The 12,308-nt window shown below is 46.2% G+C and overlaps 1 protein-coding gene across 3 annotated transcripts in view; it reads left to right on the top strand.

The window, feature by feature from the left end:
- The window catches only part of PRMT8 (protein arginine methyltransferase 8), an 82,545-nt gene extending 70,590 nt beyond the window's left edge, over positions 1–11,955 (top strand). For all 3 annotated transcript variants that reach the window (XM_066631752.1, XM_066631751.1, XM_066631753.1), the window contains 3 exons: positions 4,738–4,888; positions 11,220–11,341; positions 11,872–11,955. In XM_066631752.1, coding sequence (XP_066487849.1) covers positions 4,738–4,888; positions 11,220–11,341; positions 11,872–11,955 — 357 coding nt within the window. The remainder of the gene's footprint in view (positions 1–4,737; positions 4,889–11,219; positions 11,342–11,871) is intronic.
- Positions 11,956–12,308: the final 353 nt, after the last annotated feature.

Raw genomic sequence — 12,308 nt, 5'->3', positions numbered from 1 at the left:
AAGCTTGTTCTAACAAGTCGTGTAGCTAATGATCATGTGGCCTGGTGCCAAGTTCAAAATGTTGCCCTGGAAGTGATGTCACAACTGGAAGTGATGTCACATCTGGGCTTTTTCAAAAGTGAAAAGGCATCTGCCTGCTATCTGGGGTCAAAGAAGATTTGTAGCCCCCCCCCCCCCCCCGACAAAATTAAATTACGTAAATAAATAAAAAGTGTGCCCCTGATAGATTTGAGACACTGTATTGGGGTGCAGAGGGATGGTTATTCTTCTCTTGCTAAATATAAGAGGGGCACCTCTTGAACAACAATCAGTCTCATAGGTCAGTTTTGAGTTAAGAAAATCCACTTTTTGTTCTATAAGGCAATTGTGTTTTCATTTTTTCTGGTTGATTAGCCATAACTTTTGATAGAATACAGATATTCCAAGGGGGTTTGTTTCATTGCATTCTGCATTAAATTACCTTTCCAATGACATGATGGTATTAATCATATATACGAAGATTTTCCCAATTTTGGTCACTAGTCTGAAGCTCAGCTTGTTGCCCCCCTAAAGCTTGATGCCTGGTGCAACTGCTACCCCCTGCATCCCCTTAGCTATGCCACTGGTTCTAACCAGTCATTATTATTATTAAGTATTAACAGTATTTATATACCGCTTTTCAACTAAAAGTTCACAAAGCAGTTTACAGAGAAAAATCAAATAACTAAATGGCTCCCTGTCCCAAAAGGGCTCACAATCTAAAAAGATGCAAATGAATACCAGCAGACAGCCACTAGAACAGACAGTGCTGGGGTGAGGTGGGCCAGTTACTCTCCCCCTGCTAAAAAAAGGAGCACCCACTTGAAAAGGTGCCTCTTACCCAATCAGCAGCGGTAAAATTTCCCTTTCAGCTTTCAGTTGAATCTGCTCCCCTGCATTCATTCCCCTGCGTTTCTGCCACACACTCACATTCATAGACCTCTGCAGAGAAAGTGATCAGAACATGCAAATGGCATCAAGGTCCCTGCTTGGTCCAGTTGCTCTGTGGAGGGAGCACCTCTGCTCTCTTGAGTGTGGGGAAAGCAGCACACAAAGAGCATCTGGATATATTCAATCAAATCCAGACCACCTTTTTGGTGGTGTTTTATCAAAGTGCACATGCACAGCATAGTGTGGGAGGAAGGAGCAATCTGTAGGCAGTTTGGAAATTACAAACAAAACAGGGCAATGGAGGCTTCCTAATCACTTGATTGGCCTTTGGAAGCCAGACCAGGTCATTTGGGGCTCAAAATTCCAATTTTGAGGAGAAATTCCAATTTCTTTCTAGCTGTGACAAAACTCTAGTCCAGGGTGCTCAAACTTTCAACTTTAGGGATGCTGGACCTTTAACAAGTGTATAGAAGAGAGAATTTCAGCAGGTGCAACTTGTCATCCCACAGATGACAAGCTGCACCTGCTGAAATTATCTCTCCTACACAGTTTTAAAGGTCCCTAAAGTTAAAAGTCTGAGCAGCCCTGCTCTAGAGAATAGCATTCTCTCCCTGCCCCCCCTTTTTAGGAGACACTTCAGTTTTCTCTAACAGGGCAGGCAGCAGCTTCTGGGATAAAGGATCCAAACCCACTGTTGTCCAGTGGCAAAGTCCCACTGGAAGGCCCTTATAGCCACACTTTGCAAACAAGAAACATTCTTTGTTTTGCAGCACCTTGATGAGCTCCATCATCTCATCCAGCCTGACCCTGTGAAACTGAATGGTAGAGTAGGAAATCCCTGATTCAAATCTTACCCAAGGTGACCTTGAAAGCAAGCCTTTTTCTCTCTGCACCACCATCTTCCCCCCCCCCCCGGCAATTTGAAGATAGCAGTACTGGCCTACCTTACAGAAATGTTGTAAAGATCACTGTGTGGGTTGAAGTAGCATAAGAGCTTGAGATGCAAATGAGGACTTCTCCAGTTTGCATCTCACTTCTTCCATGACTTTACCAGGCGCCTTTATGCAGGTCACTCCCTCTCAGCCCCACAAACTGTAATGTGGGGGAAATGCTTACTTTACAGTGTTGCCAAAAGAACTGCATCAAAATGGTATATGTGCCATACTTTGTACAGGTAGCAAGTGCTGGGCAAGTGAAGTGTTGTTCTTATCACTGAGCTAATGTGTGTGAGGTGCTCTGAACACTCTCATTGCATCTTTCTCTAATGCAAAGTCCCCACTTGGAAGGCCACATGAATGCACTTGCTGCTGTTGTGCAGCCCAGGAGGCGAATGCAGGGAAGGTTCTGCTGGGACAGAGCCACCCAGTGATTTCATCCCATTGAGATGAAAACTGGGGGGTTGTGGTGCCACCTTTGCATTTGGTCAAATGAGCAACAGAATCTCTACCAGAGCTAGCTTGAGACTGGGAGGCAGTATTCTTAAATATTCTAAGAATAGGAACTGAGTCAATGCAGATTTGGGAACACGTTCAGAAATAGAAAACTTTGTTTTACATTTTGCAGAAAATTTCTCCCCAGGAGAATGGTGGAAGTGTCTGTATGCCGACTCGAAGGAAGAGCAGTAAAAGCAGCACTTGTGCCGCCAAATGGCTCCAAAATTCATAAACAGGTTTTTTGAAAAAACTAAATTTAGCAATAAACCATGGAGCAGAATGAAGGGATGCAGCTTCGCAAAGTGCACCTGTCAATTAAATCCCCATCTTCCCAGTCCCTTGTGGTAATGATGTTCCCAAGAGATGTTATTTTTTAGTGCTGTGTGAATAACACTAGGGAAGGGACACTGGATAGTTGGCAGAGGAAGTTGGTGGAAGATTGCGGGAGCTCAATGGGAGAAGAAGTCAATGTGGGGGGAATTTCAAAGTGGGGAGACGAGGCTTTCCCGGTGTCAAGCGCTTTGCTCTGTGAACACCTTCTCTTCCAAGGTTCTGGCATGACGAGATCTCATCGCTACATTTCCATCCTCACTGCTGCCTGACATCTGGCTGGAAACGAATGCTGGGCTACTGGGACCCTTAGACTCTCCATCAAGACTCTTCTCCCATTTTGACACAAGGCATCGAACAACTCTTGTGTACACAGGCAGTTGGGAAGGTCACACTACACCTGTGTGCACAATTGCAAGGCAAATGTCTTGTGCAAAGTGGCTGTTAGATCTTTAGAATGACATGTGTGGGAATTGCCAGTTCAACCCCCCCAACTCACCCAGGAGCCAAGTTCTGTGGCAGATCCCATGTTCTTGATGTCAAAGGGGTCAGGTTTAATATGCAGGTCTCCAGTACCCACTGCCACTGCCAGGTTCAGAGGTGTCCTGGGGCAGAGCCAGGCAAGTGAGCCCCCATTGTGCCCTGTCTACTCCCCCATGGTGTGCTAGATGACACCACTGCTGCCACTACTAAGGGCTGGGAGACCCAGCCAAGTGAACCCTCTGGTGGGTGTGTGGACCCTCAACCAATGACTGACCCCAGTCCTGTGGTGGTAAAGTCAGGAAAGGCCTGCCCCTGTCCCAGGTCTGGCAGAACCACCATCAATCCAAGAAGACCCTGGTTTTGCAAAATAGGGAGTCGGCCTCCTGCTGGGTGGGGTTAGGGGTAGCTAGGAAGGGAGGGAAGCCGAATGGAGCAAATATCACCTCCAGCTCCATGCTTGTCTTGGCCAAGCCAGGCATGTTGAGCAATGCCAACTGCTTGCAAAGCAGCCGGGGGGGGGGGTGTTGCATCTGCCTACAATCCTTGTTCTCTCTGTTGAATGCTTGAGAGCCCTTCTGCCAGGTGCTCAGTGACGTCCAGTGAAGTAGGCAGGTCAGGCAAAGGTAACAAAAGCCACAGAGTCTGGTGGCACCCAAAAGACTAACCAAGCAGACCATAAAAACATCTGCTGAAATCACCTGGCAAAGAAGGCACCATCGTCAGCTGATGGTGAAGGAGAGGCATTCTGCACATGCTCAGAAGCATTTATTACAGCTAAGTGACCAGACCCTTCTAGGCAATCTTCAGCAGTGAAAAGGATCAGGGCACAAGTGGAGGGGAGCATTACAACCCCCCCCCCGCCCCCGGCGCAGGTCCCAGCCCAGATCAGGGCTCTTGCAGGTGTTGCTTCAGTTGCAGAAACCAATCACAGTTTTACCATAATATGGAGTTCGGGCCTTTTAATGGCTTCTCACAAGCTGACCAGGAATAGAGGTATTTCATCCTAAGGTAAGATGGCCTGTGGTCTGAAACACAGCAGGAGGTGGGCAGGCAGGCAACTGGCCCTACAGCCTCACTGGCAGCCCAATCCTACCCAAGTTTCCCACCCAGCGATGCAGCAGTGCTGGTGTGGCTGTCACTGCGTCCCATGGGGGATTTCAGCTGCTGGAGGTCTCCTGTCCCCTTGCCCTGGGCTAAGCCCCAGCAGCCAATAAGAGTCATCTTGGGCCAGCAATAGCAAAATCAGTTAGTAGTCCTTGGTTGGAGAACAGAAGTGTTGAGTGTGCAGGAGGGCTTCCTTCTCTTCACCTGCAAAGATTGGGAAGCTCTGCAGCAGATGTACTGAAAATGAAAATAAGCTGCTTTTAAAAAAAATGTCACCTGGAACATGTCCAAGGCAGGCCTTTGGACCTGCCTGGCTGGGAATCCTGCCCTTCTCCCGTGCATTTCAGTGGAGCCAGCCCTTTGGAGTCACTCACCCCACTGCATCAGGCCCTTCCATTAGTACAGACACTGTTAAGAATTGCAGACCTTGGAAGTGATGCTGCCTCATCTAAATAGCCTCTTTTCCTCCTCGCTGCAGGAAGTGGACATCTATACGGTGAAGCAGGAGGAGCTGACGTTCACCTCTGCGTTCTGCCTCCAGGTGCAGCGCAACGACTATGTCCATGCCTTGGTGACTTATTTTAATATCGAATTTACAAAGTGCCACAAGAAAACAGGGTTTTCCACAGGTCAGTCCTTGCTCTCCCTTCCCACTGTTTCGTTCTGTGGTTCTGATTGCCTGTGCTGATGTGCAGAGACAGTGTCACACCTGGGCACGATCTGTCCTGAAGTTCGTCTCCTGCACGTGCGCTGCCACAGCAGGCTGGGGAACTGCTCTGTGGTGTGATCCCAGAGGTCCAGTAGCAGTCCTGGGGCTGCTGGCTTTGGAGAAGGCCTGTGATCCAGCAGAAGTCCCAAGAATTTAGGCCCAGGAGCAATTGGCAGAGCCTCCCACCTGTTTTCAACCAGCATTGCAACGTATAGTCATAAAGGGCTGTCTTGCTTCTGAACACATCCAAAGTGTGTTTCTCATGGCACATCCATGGTGAGGAACGGAAGCACTCAGAAAACCGCTGTGACTTGAGCAAGCTGAGCACTGCACTAGAATAGCCCCACATAGAGCAGGTGCCAGCATGAGCTCCTAAAAGAGGAAAGCCCGGAAATGAGATTCCTTCTCACTCGCCCTTGCATGCTCTATGAGCCCTAAGGCTCTATCCAGCCCCTGCATGATTTTGTATGTCTCAATCACGTCCCCCCTCAGGCGTCTCCTTTCTAGGCTGAAGAGGCCCAAACGCCGTAGCCTTTCCTCATAAGGAAGGTGCCCCAGCCCCGTAATCATCTTAGTCGCTCTCTTTTGCACCTTTTCCATTTCCACTATGTCTTTTTTGAGATGCGGCGACCAGAACTGGACACAATACTCCAGGTGTGGCCTTAACATCGATTGGTACAACGGCATTATAATATTAGCCGTTTGGTTCTCAATACCCTTCCTAATGATCCCAAGCATAGAATTGGCCTTCTTCACTGCCGCCGCACATTGGGTCGACACTTTCATCGACCTGTCCACCACCACCCCAAGATCTCTCTCCTGATCTGTCACAGGCAGCTCAGAACCCATCAGCCTATATCTAAAGTTTTGCTTTCTTGCCCCAATGTGCATTACTTTACACTTATTTACACTGAAACACATCTGTAAGTAAATGTAAAGTCATGTGCATTGGGGCAAGAAATCAAAACTTTATGTATAGGCTAATAGGTTCAACTGTCTGTGACGGATCTGGAGAAAGATCTTTGAATCTCTCAAGCTCCACTGAATTCAATGGGACTTTCTTATGAATAGGATTGTGCAGTGAGCCCCATTGAAGACAGTGGGACCTACTTCTGAGTAAGCATGCATATTATTGTGGTGTGTAGGTTTTATAATTTTTGTTTTTGAGAATTAGTTTGGTAACTGGAAGTGAAAATGTACTTATGCTTATTTATGCTGAAATGATTTCATACATGATGTGTGAATAGCTCAGGGCTCTCCAAACCTCCATCCACAGGCCAGATCCAGGATTTGGAAAAGCCCCCCCCCTCCCGTAAGCGTTGCTTACAGTTCCATATCTTTGTGCCCAGATCAGCTTGAAAGAAATGTGGTGCCGTGGCAGATGGCAGAACTGTAAGTGCTGCTCGGAATGGGGAGGGCTTTTCTGGGGCACAGGCTTTCCAGGTTGTGACTGCTGGCCAGTAGTTGAGTGATTGTCTTTGTAATGCATATAGTCCACAAGAACTTGTGGCACAATACATCTTCCCATCTTTAAGGAATCTCAAGACACTCTGAACATAGGAGTGATGCTCATGCGCTGCCTCAGCTAAACCCAGGCTTCCTCAGCACATTTCATCCCAGTTCATAAAATATGCACTTTCAAAAATAATGGACTTTCAAAAGTGCATTATTGAGAGACGTACTTTCAAAGGTAATCCTTTTTGATTTGATGGTGAATGTTGAGTTGTGAATGGACTGGCAGCCTCCAACTTCCAAAGGCCATGCTGCGCAATCCCAGAAACCTCTCCTGCTATACTGACTATGCTGATGTGATCTCAATGCATGCATGTTTATAACACGGGAAGAAACTCAATTTAGCTTGTCACAGACGGCTGCAGTTGTACTATAACCAGCACAGAAAAAAAAAATGCAGCACGGTCTTCAGCAGATAATTTAAATTGAGTCTCTTCAGTGTGGAGAGAGAGGGCAGTTGCTGGCTGCTCTAAACTGAGGAACATGCCTGCCAGAAGAGCCTGGATTGTGCAAGCAGGGTCCCCTCTGCCAAGCCCCCATGCCTGACCCAGACTTTCCTATAAGCATCAAGGCTGATTGAATGCAGAAGGGAGGGGGAGATTCTCCCTGGTTTAGGCTTTAAGTGGCTCTTCGTCCTGGAGATGACAGGAATGTTGGACAAAGGATGCTTGAACAAGTAGATATCTCTGCTTGAATACTTGCTGGCAGGATCAGGACCAATGCTGGCTGGCTCACAATGGTTGATGTTTTGGAGAGCAACTGAATCAACCACACGCTGAGGCTTGGATGTCCAGTACTAAAACTATTTCAAGGGAGGCTTTCAGTTTCCAACAAACAGTGTCCTTTTGCTGATCCGTTAAGGACTCAGAGTAGAAGGAAAATCTCCACAAGTGGCATAGCTAAAGGGATGCAGGGGGTAGCAGTCGCACCAGGCAAAAAACTTTAGGGGGCAACAAACTGAGCTTGACACTAATAATAATAATAACTTGGTATTTATATACCGCCTTTCTGGTCATCGGATTACTCCTCTGACTTTATTCAAGGCCATTTACATAGGCAGGCGTTTCTAAATCCCTCAAGGGGATTTTTACAATCCTAGAGGTTCTCTCTTTCAAGAACCAACAACATTTCAGATGGATCTTCCTGGTTTGGTCTCACTTCTGGCCTCCAGTTCTCCCAGCAGGCTGACAAGCAGCTCCATCTCTCACATGGAGGGCAGCCAAGACGCTTCTTGCTCACACCAAAAGCAGGTAGAATCATTCAGCTGGGCTTGTCAGCTGCTTCAAGGTCTCACCATTCTCAGCCGTTCAGAGAGCTGCTGGTGTTCTCGAACTGGCGATCTTCTGATGTTATCTTTGGGCTAATGGAGGTTCTACCCTCTAGACCAGACCTCCTGCACTAGTGGCCAAAATTGTGAAAAAATTGGTATGTACGAATAATACCACCATGTTATATATCTTTAGAAAGGTAATTTAATGAGGAATGCAGTGAAACAAACCACATCAGAATATCTGTATTCTATCAAAAGTTATAGCCAATTAACCGGAAAATGAAAACAAAACTGCCTTATGGAACAGGAAGTGGATTTTCTTAACTTAAACTGACCTATGAGACTGATTTTAAACGAGATGTTATATAATACAGCATGGAACCATTAAGGTGTTCATATCAATCAGCTCTCATTTCCGTGTATCATAATACAGTTACCCTGCTAACTGGTAAAGAGGCACTTTTTCAAGTGACGTTCCTCTTATATTTAGCAGGCGGAAAATAACTGTCCCTCTTCAGTCCAGCACAGCATCTCTAACCAATAAGGGGTACACTTTTAATTTACTTAATTAATTTTTATTTTGTCATGGGGGGGCTACAAAATCTTTGACCCCAGGTAGTAGGTAGATGCATTAGCTATGCCACTGACTGGGAGGGGGGCAGAGCAAGCAGGTGGCAAACTTCTGGGGGAGGAAGCAGGTTTTTCCACAATTTTCACTTTTACAAATTACCTCATTTCTATCTCATTTGGTGCCCTTGTTCCCTTGGAGGCCGCTTCCTCAATTTGGGATGTTGGTAACCCTGGCCAATCAGGGATCACACAGTGTACAAAAAAATGCTTTATCTTTTCCCACAAGCCCAGTCTCCAAGTGGCCCCTCGGGTGCAAGGGAGGCGGTGTTGGCCACAGGATAGCCTTGGACCCAAGCGTGAGGGCAATGTAAATGACTACATAAAGACTTTACAATGTGTGCAAAATAAACATGAAAAAGTGGTTGCACTTTGTTAATACTAAATGTCAAGGTTCACACAAAACCCAAATAGTTTGGACTTCACTCCAATGCCCTGCATTCTGCTCCAAATGTCTGACACGTACCAAAGTAAATTAGTTTCAGGACTCCCAAAGTCACGATAAAACTCTGCTTCATCCCAGAAGATATTCTCAAAATTTCTTGGAGGTCACCCAAGTCACTTTTCAGATAGCCTCAGATTTCAAAACACTGCAGACAGTGAGATACCTGGGCACTTGGCGGAGCTACCCCTGCAAAGACATCTGACTCAAGCAAGAATTTAGTCAGGATATTGAGAGCCAGTATTTAAAAAATATTTCAGTTTGTTTTCCCTGGTTGTTGTTTTTTCTTTTGTCTTTTGCATTAAGTATGGCAAGTAAGGGTTTCATGGGGACATTTCTGTTGGTGGGTGATCTTTGGCAGACAAGTGGCCCATGTGGAGAAGGAGTCCAAAAAACTGTCACAGCACATTAGAGCTCCAGGGGATCAAAGAACAAAACATGCAAGAATAGGGGGGAAATTGCTTTTCTGCAAGTAGGGAAAAAAGAGGGGAACCCCAAAGTGCTGCTAAGTTTTCTTATTATTGTATAAATCCCCAATGAAATCATGAACATTTACCCCACTTCAGGCTGATCAGCCCTTCCACAGAGGTGAACTAAAATGGAAAATGAATTACAATCATTTTGCAAAATGCGTGATGATTTTGATAAAATACATGAATTGTGCCAACAACTAACCAGTATGATACCATCAATATCATTATATTGACACTAAAGAGCACAAGATGTGGGAGTGGGGGACATGCAACAGTCAGAACAAACATTAAAACTCTTCTTATTGTCTAGTGTTAAATTTAATATTTGTTGACCTTCCAAAAATTGTTGACATAGGATACATTTTAGTTTCATTCTGTTTTGGGGATTTGATGAGCTACATTTTGCAAAATGGTTGTAATTACTAGTTTCATGTTTTATATTTTAAGGAAGTGCTTTTGCTTTTGAGGAAGAGCTTTGCGGCCTGAAATGTGGCAGGCAGTCTCAATTTCAGTGGAACATTTTACACTGGGGGAAAAAAATCAACAGCAGCATTAAAAAGAAGCTACCCACATGTGACTGGACAACTCTCTCAACAGTCCACCAGCTAAAATGCACACATAAAGTCCTGCTTGACAATAATGTCACTAAAACATTGATACTAATAAAATGGCTAATATTATAATGTCGTTGTACAAATCGATGGTAAGGCCACACCTGGAGTATTGCGTCCAGTTCTGGTCACCGCATCTCAAAAAAGACATAGCGGAAAAGGTGCAAAAGAGAGCAACTAAGGGCCCAATTCTATCCCACTTTCCAGTGCCGGTGCAGCTGTGCCCATGGGGTGTGCACTGCATGCTATGGTGGGGAGGCAGTCACAGAGGCCTCCTCAATGTATGGGAACTCTTGTTCCCTTACCTCATGGCTGTATTGTGATTACACCGGCGTTGGAAAGTTGGATAGGATTGGGTCCCAAGATGATTACAGGGCTGGGGCACCTTCCTTATGAGGAAAGGCTACAGTGTTTGGGCCTCTTCAGCCTAGAAAAGAGACGCCTGAGGGGGGACATGATTGAGACATATAAAATTATGCGGGTGATGGACAGAGTGGATAGGGAGATGCTCTTTACACTCTCACATAACACCAGAACCAGGGGACATCCACTAAAATTGACTGTTGGGAGAGATAGGACAGACAAAAGAAAATATTTCTTTACTCTGTGTGTGGTCTGCGGAACTCCTTGCCACAGCATGTGGTGATGGTATCTGGCCTAGATGACTTTAAAAGGGGATTGAACAAGTTTCTGGAGGAAAAATCCATTACGGGTTACAAGCCATGATGTGTATGTGCAACCTCCTGATTTTAGAAATAGGCTGTGTCAGAATGCCAGATGCAGGAGAGGGCACCAGGATGAGGTCTCTTGTTATCTGGTGTGCTCCCTCGGGCATTTGGTGGGGCCTCTGTGAGATACAGGAAGCTGGACTAGATGGGCCTATGGCCTGATCCAGTGGGGCTGTTCTTATGTTCGCCATGTTCTGGGATCTGTGGTCAGTCTCCCTGCTCTGCAGGTGCTACTGGCAGAGTGAGGGCATTTTAATAAAATATATTGTTATTCTTATTGTCCAAATAGCGTTCTTGGGGAGGGGTTTTGCCCAGGGAATTGGATCGCTTGGGCTGGTGGCAGCAGGTTAGATTTACCAAGTCTTGTCCCACCAAGCTGCACATCCAAACTGATTGGAAGAATGGGGGGTGGGAAGGTAGTAAGCCTATGGCCTGATCCAGCGGGGCTGTTGTTATGTACTAGATCAACCAGAGTGAAAAGAGACCATCCAGGCCTTGTGATATTAACCCTCTGCTTTCAGCATTTGTTGCAGTGTCTGGAGCAAAGAAAATGAAGTTGTGTCTGATGACAACATCTCTTTGTTGCAGCCCCAGATGCCCCTTATACTCACTGGAAGCAAACCGTATTCTACCTGGAGGACTACCTCACTGTTAGAAGAGGCGAAGAAATTTATGGCACCATATCCATGAAACCAAATGAAAAAAATGTGGTAGGTGAAGTTTGCACCCTTGAATTTCAACTTTGGATGCCACGTATGAAACCCAAGAGTATACCTGGGCCTTCTACACACCTCCATTTTTGAGGGCTGTTGGCCTAGGAATGCATGGGTTTCTAAACCCAAGACAGACCCCTTCAGGTAGTCATATTGCACGTGGGTTGAGCGTGCTTGAGAGCCTCGCACAGTGGCGGCGGCCCTTTTTGAAGGACTCCATGGGGAGGCTCTGCCGCATCTGCACATCCCTGTAACTTTCCTTCGTAATGCCCAGTCAAGCGGTGCCAAACTTTTTAGCACTGGATTAGACATGTCCAGCCTTGGACAGGGCTGTAGAGGACAGTGTACTTTGCACTGTGACTGGGAGCTGACTGGGAGCCAGCACAGCTCTTTCCAAACTGAAAGGGAATGTCCACATGCCCAGTCCCAGGCAGCAATACAGGAGCTGTATTTGGGACTTGCTGCAGTTTCTAGAAGAATCCAGATAAATGGTCCCACCCAGATCTGACCTGTTGTCTTTGTTACAGCGTGACCTGGACTTCACAGTAGACTTGGATTTTAAAGGGCAGCTCTGTGAAACATCTATATGTAATGACTACAAGATGCGCTAACGAGAAGCCCTCTTCAGAAGATGGACGGGAACATTGTGTCCGTTCTTGACCTGCCTCACCCCAAGCCGGAACAATCTCTTGCAGGACTCTTAAACCCTCAAAGTTGTCTCTGACAGGAAGATGGTAACTCTGACCCCCCTGTTGGCAGTCCCAAGAGCCAGGGGGGTCGTCACATGAATGTACAGTCTATAGACTCATAGCTTTTGTTCGTTGTCTCTAGGCAAACTCAAGCAACAGTCCTGAGTACTCTGGTTAGTTTTAGGGCGGCAAAATTACCCACACACATAACTTATGTTACTATGAATTGTGGGGCTCTCCCAGGCTTTGCATGCTACGGGTATTTTTCCTACTGA

Source organism: Tiliqua scincoides, chromosome 6 (genome assembly GCF_035046505.1).
Source record: "Tiliqua scincoides isolate rTilSci1 chromosome 6, rTilSci1.hap2, whole genome shotgun sequence".
Classification (NCBI taxonomy): Eukaryota; Metazoa; Chordata; class Lepidosauria; order Squamata; family Scincidae; genus Tiliqua; species Tiliqua scincoides.
This window is presented reverse-complemented; position numbering and strand designations above follow the sequence as displayed.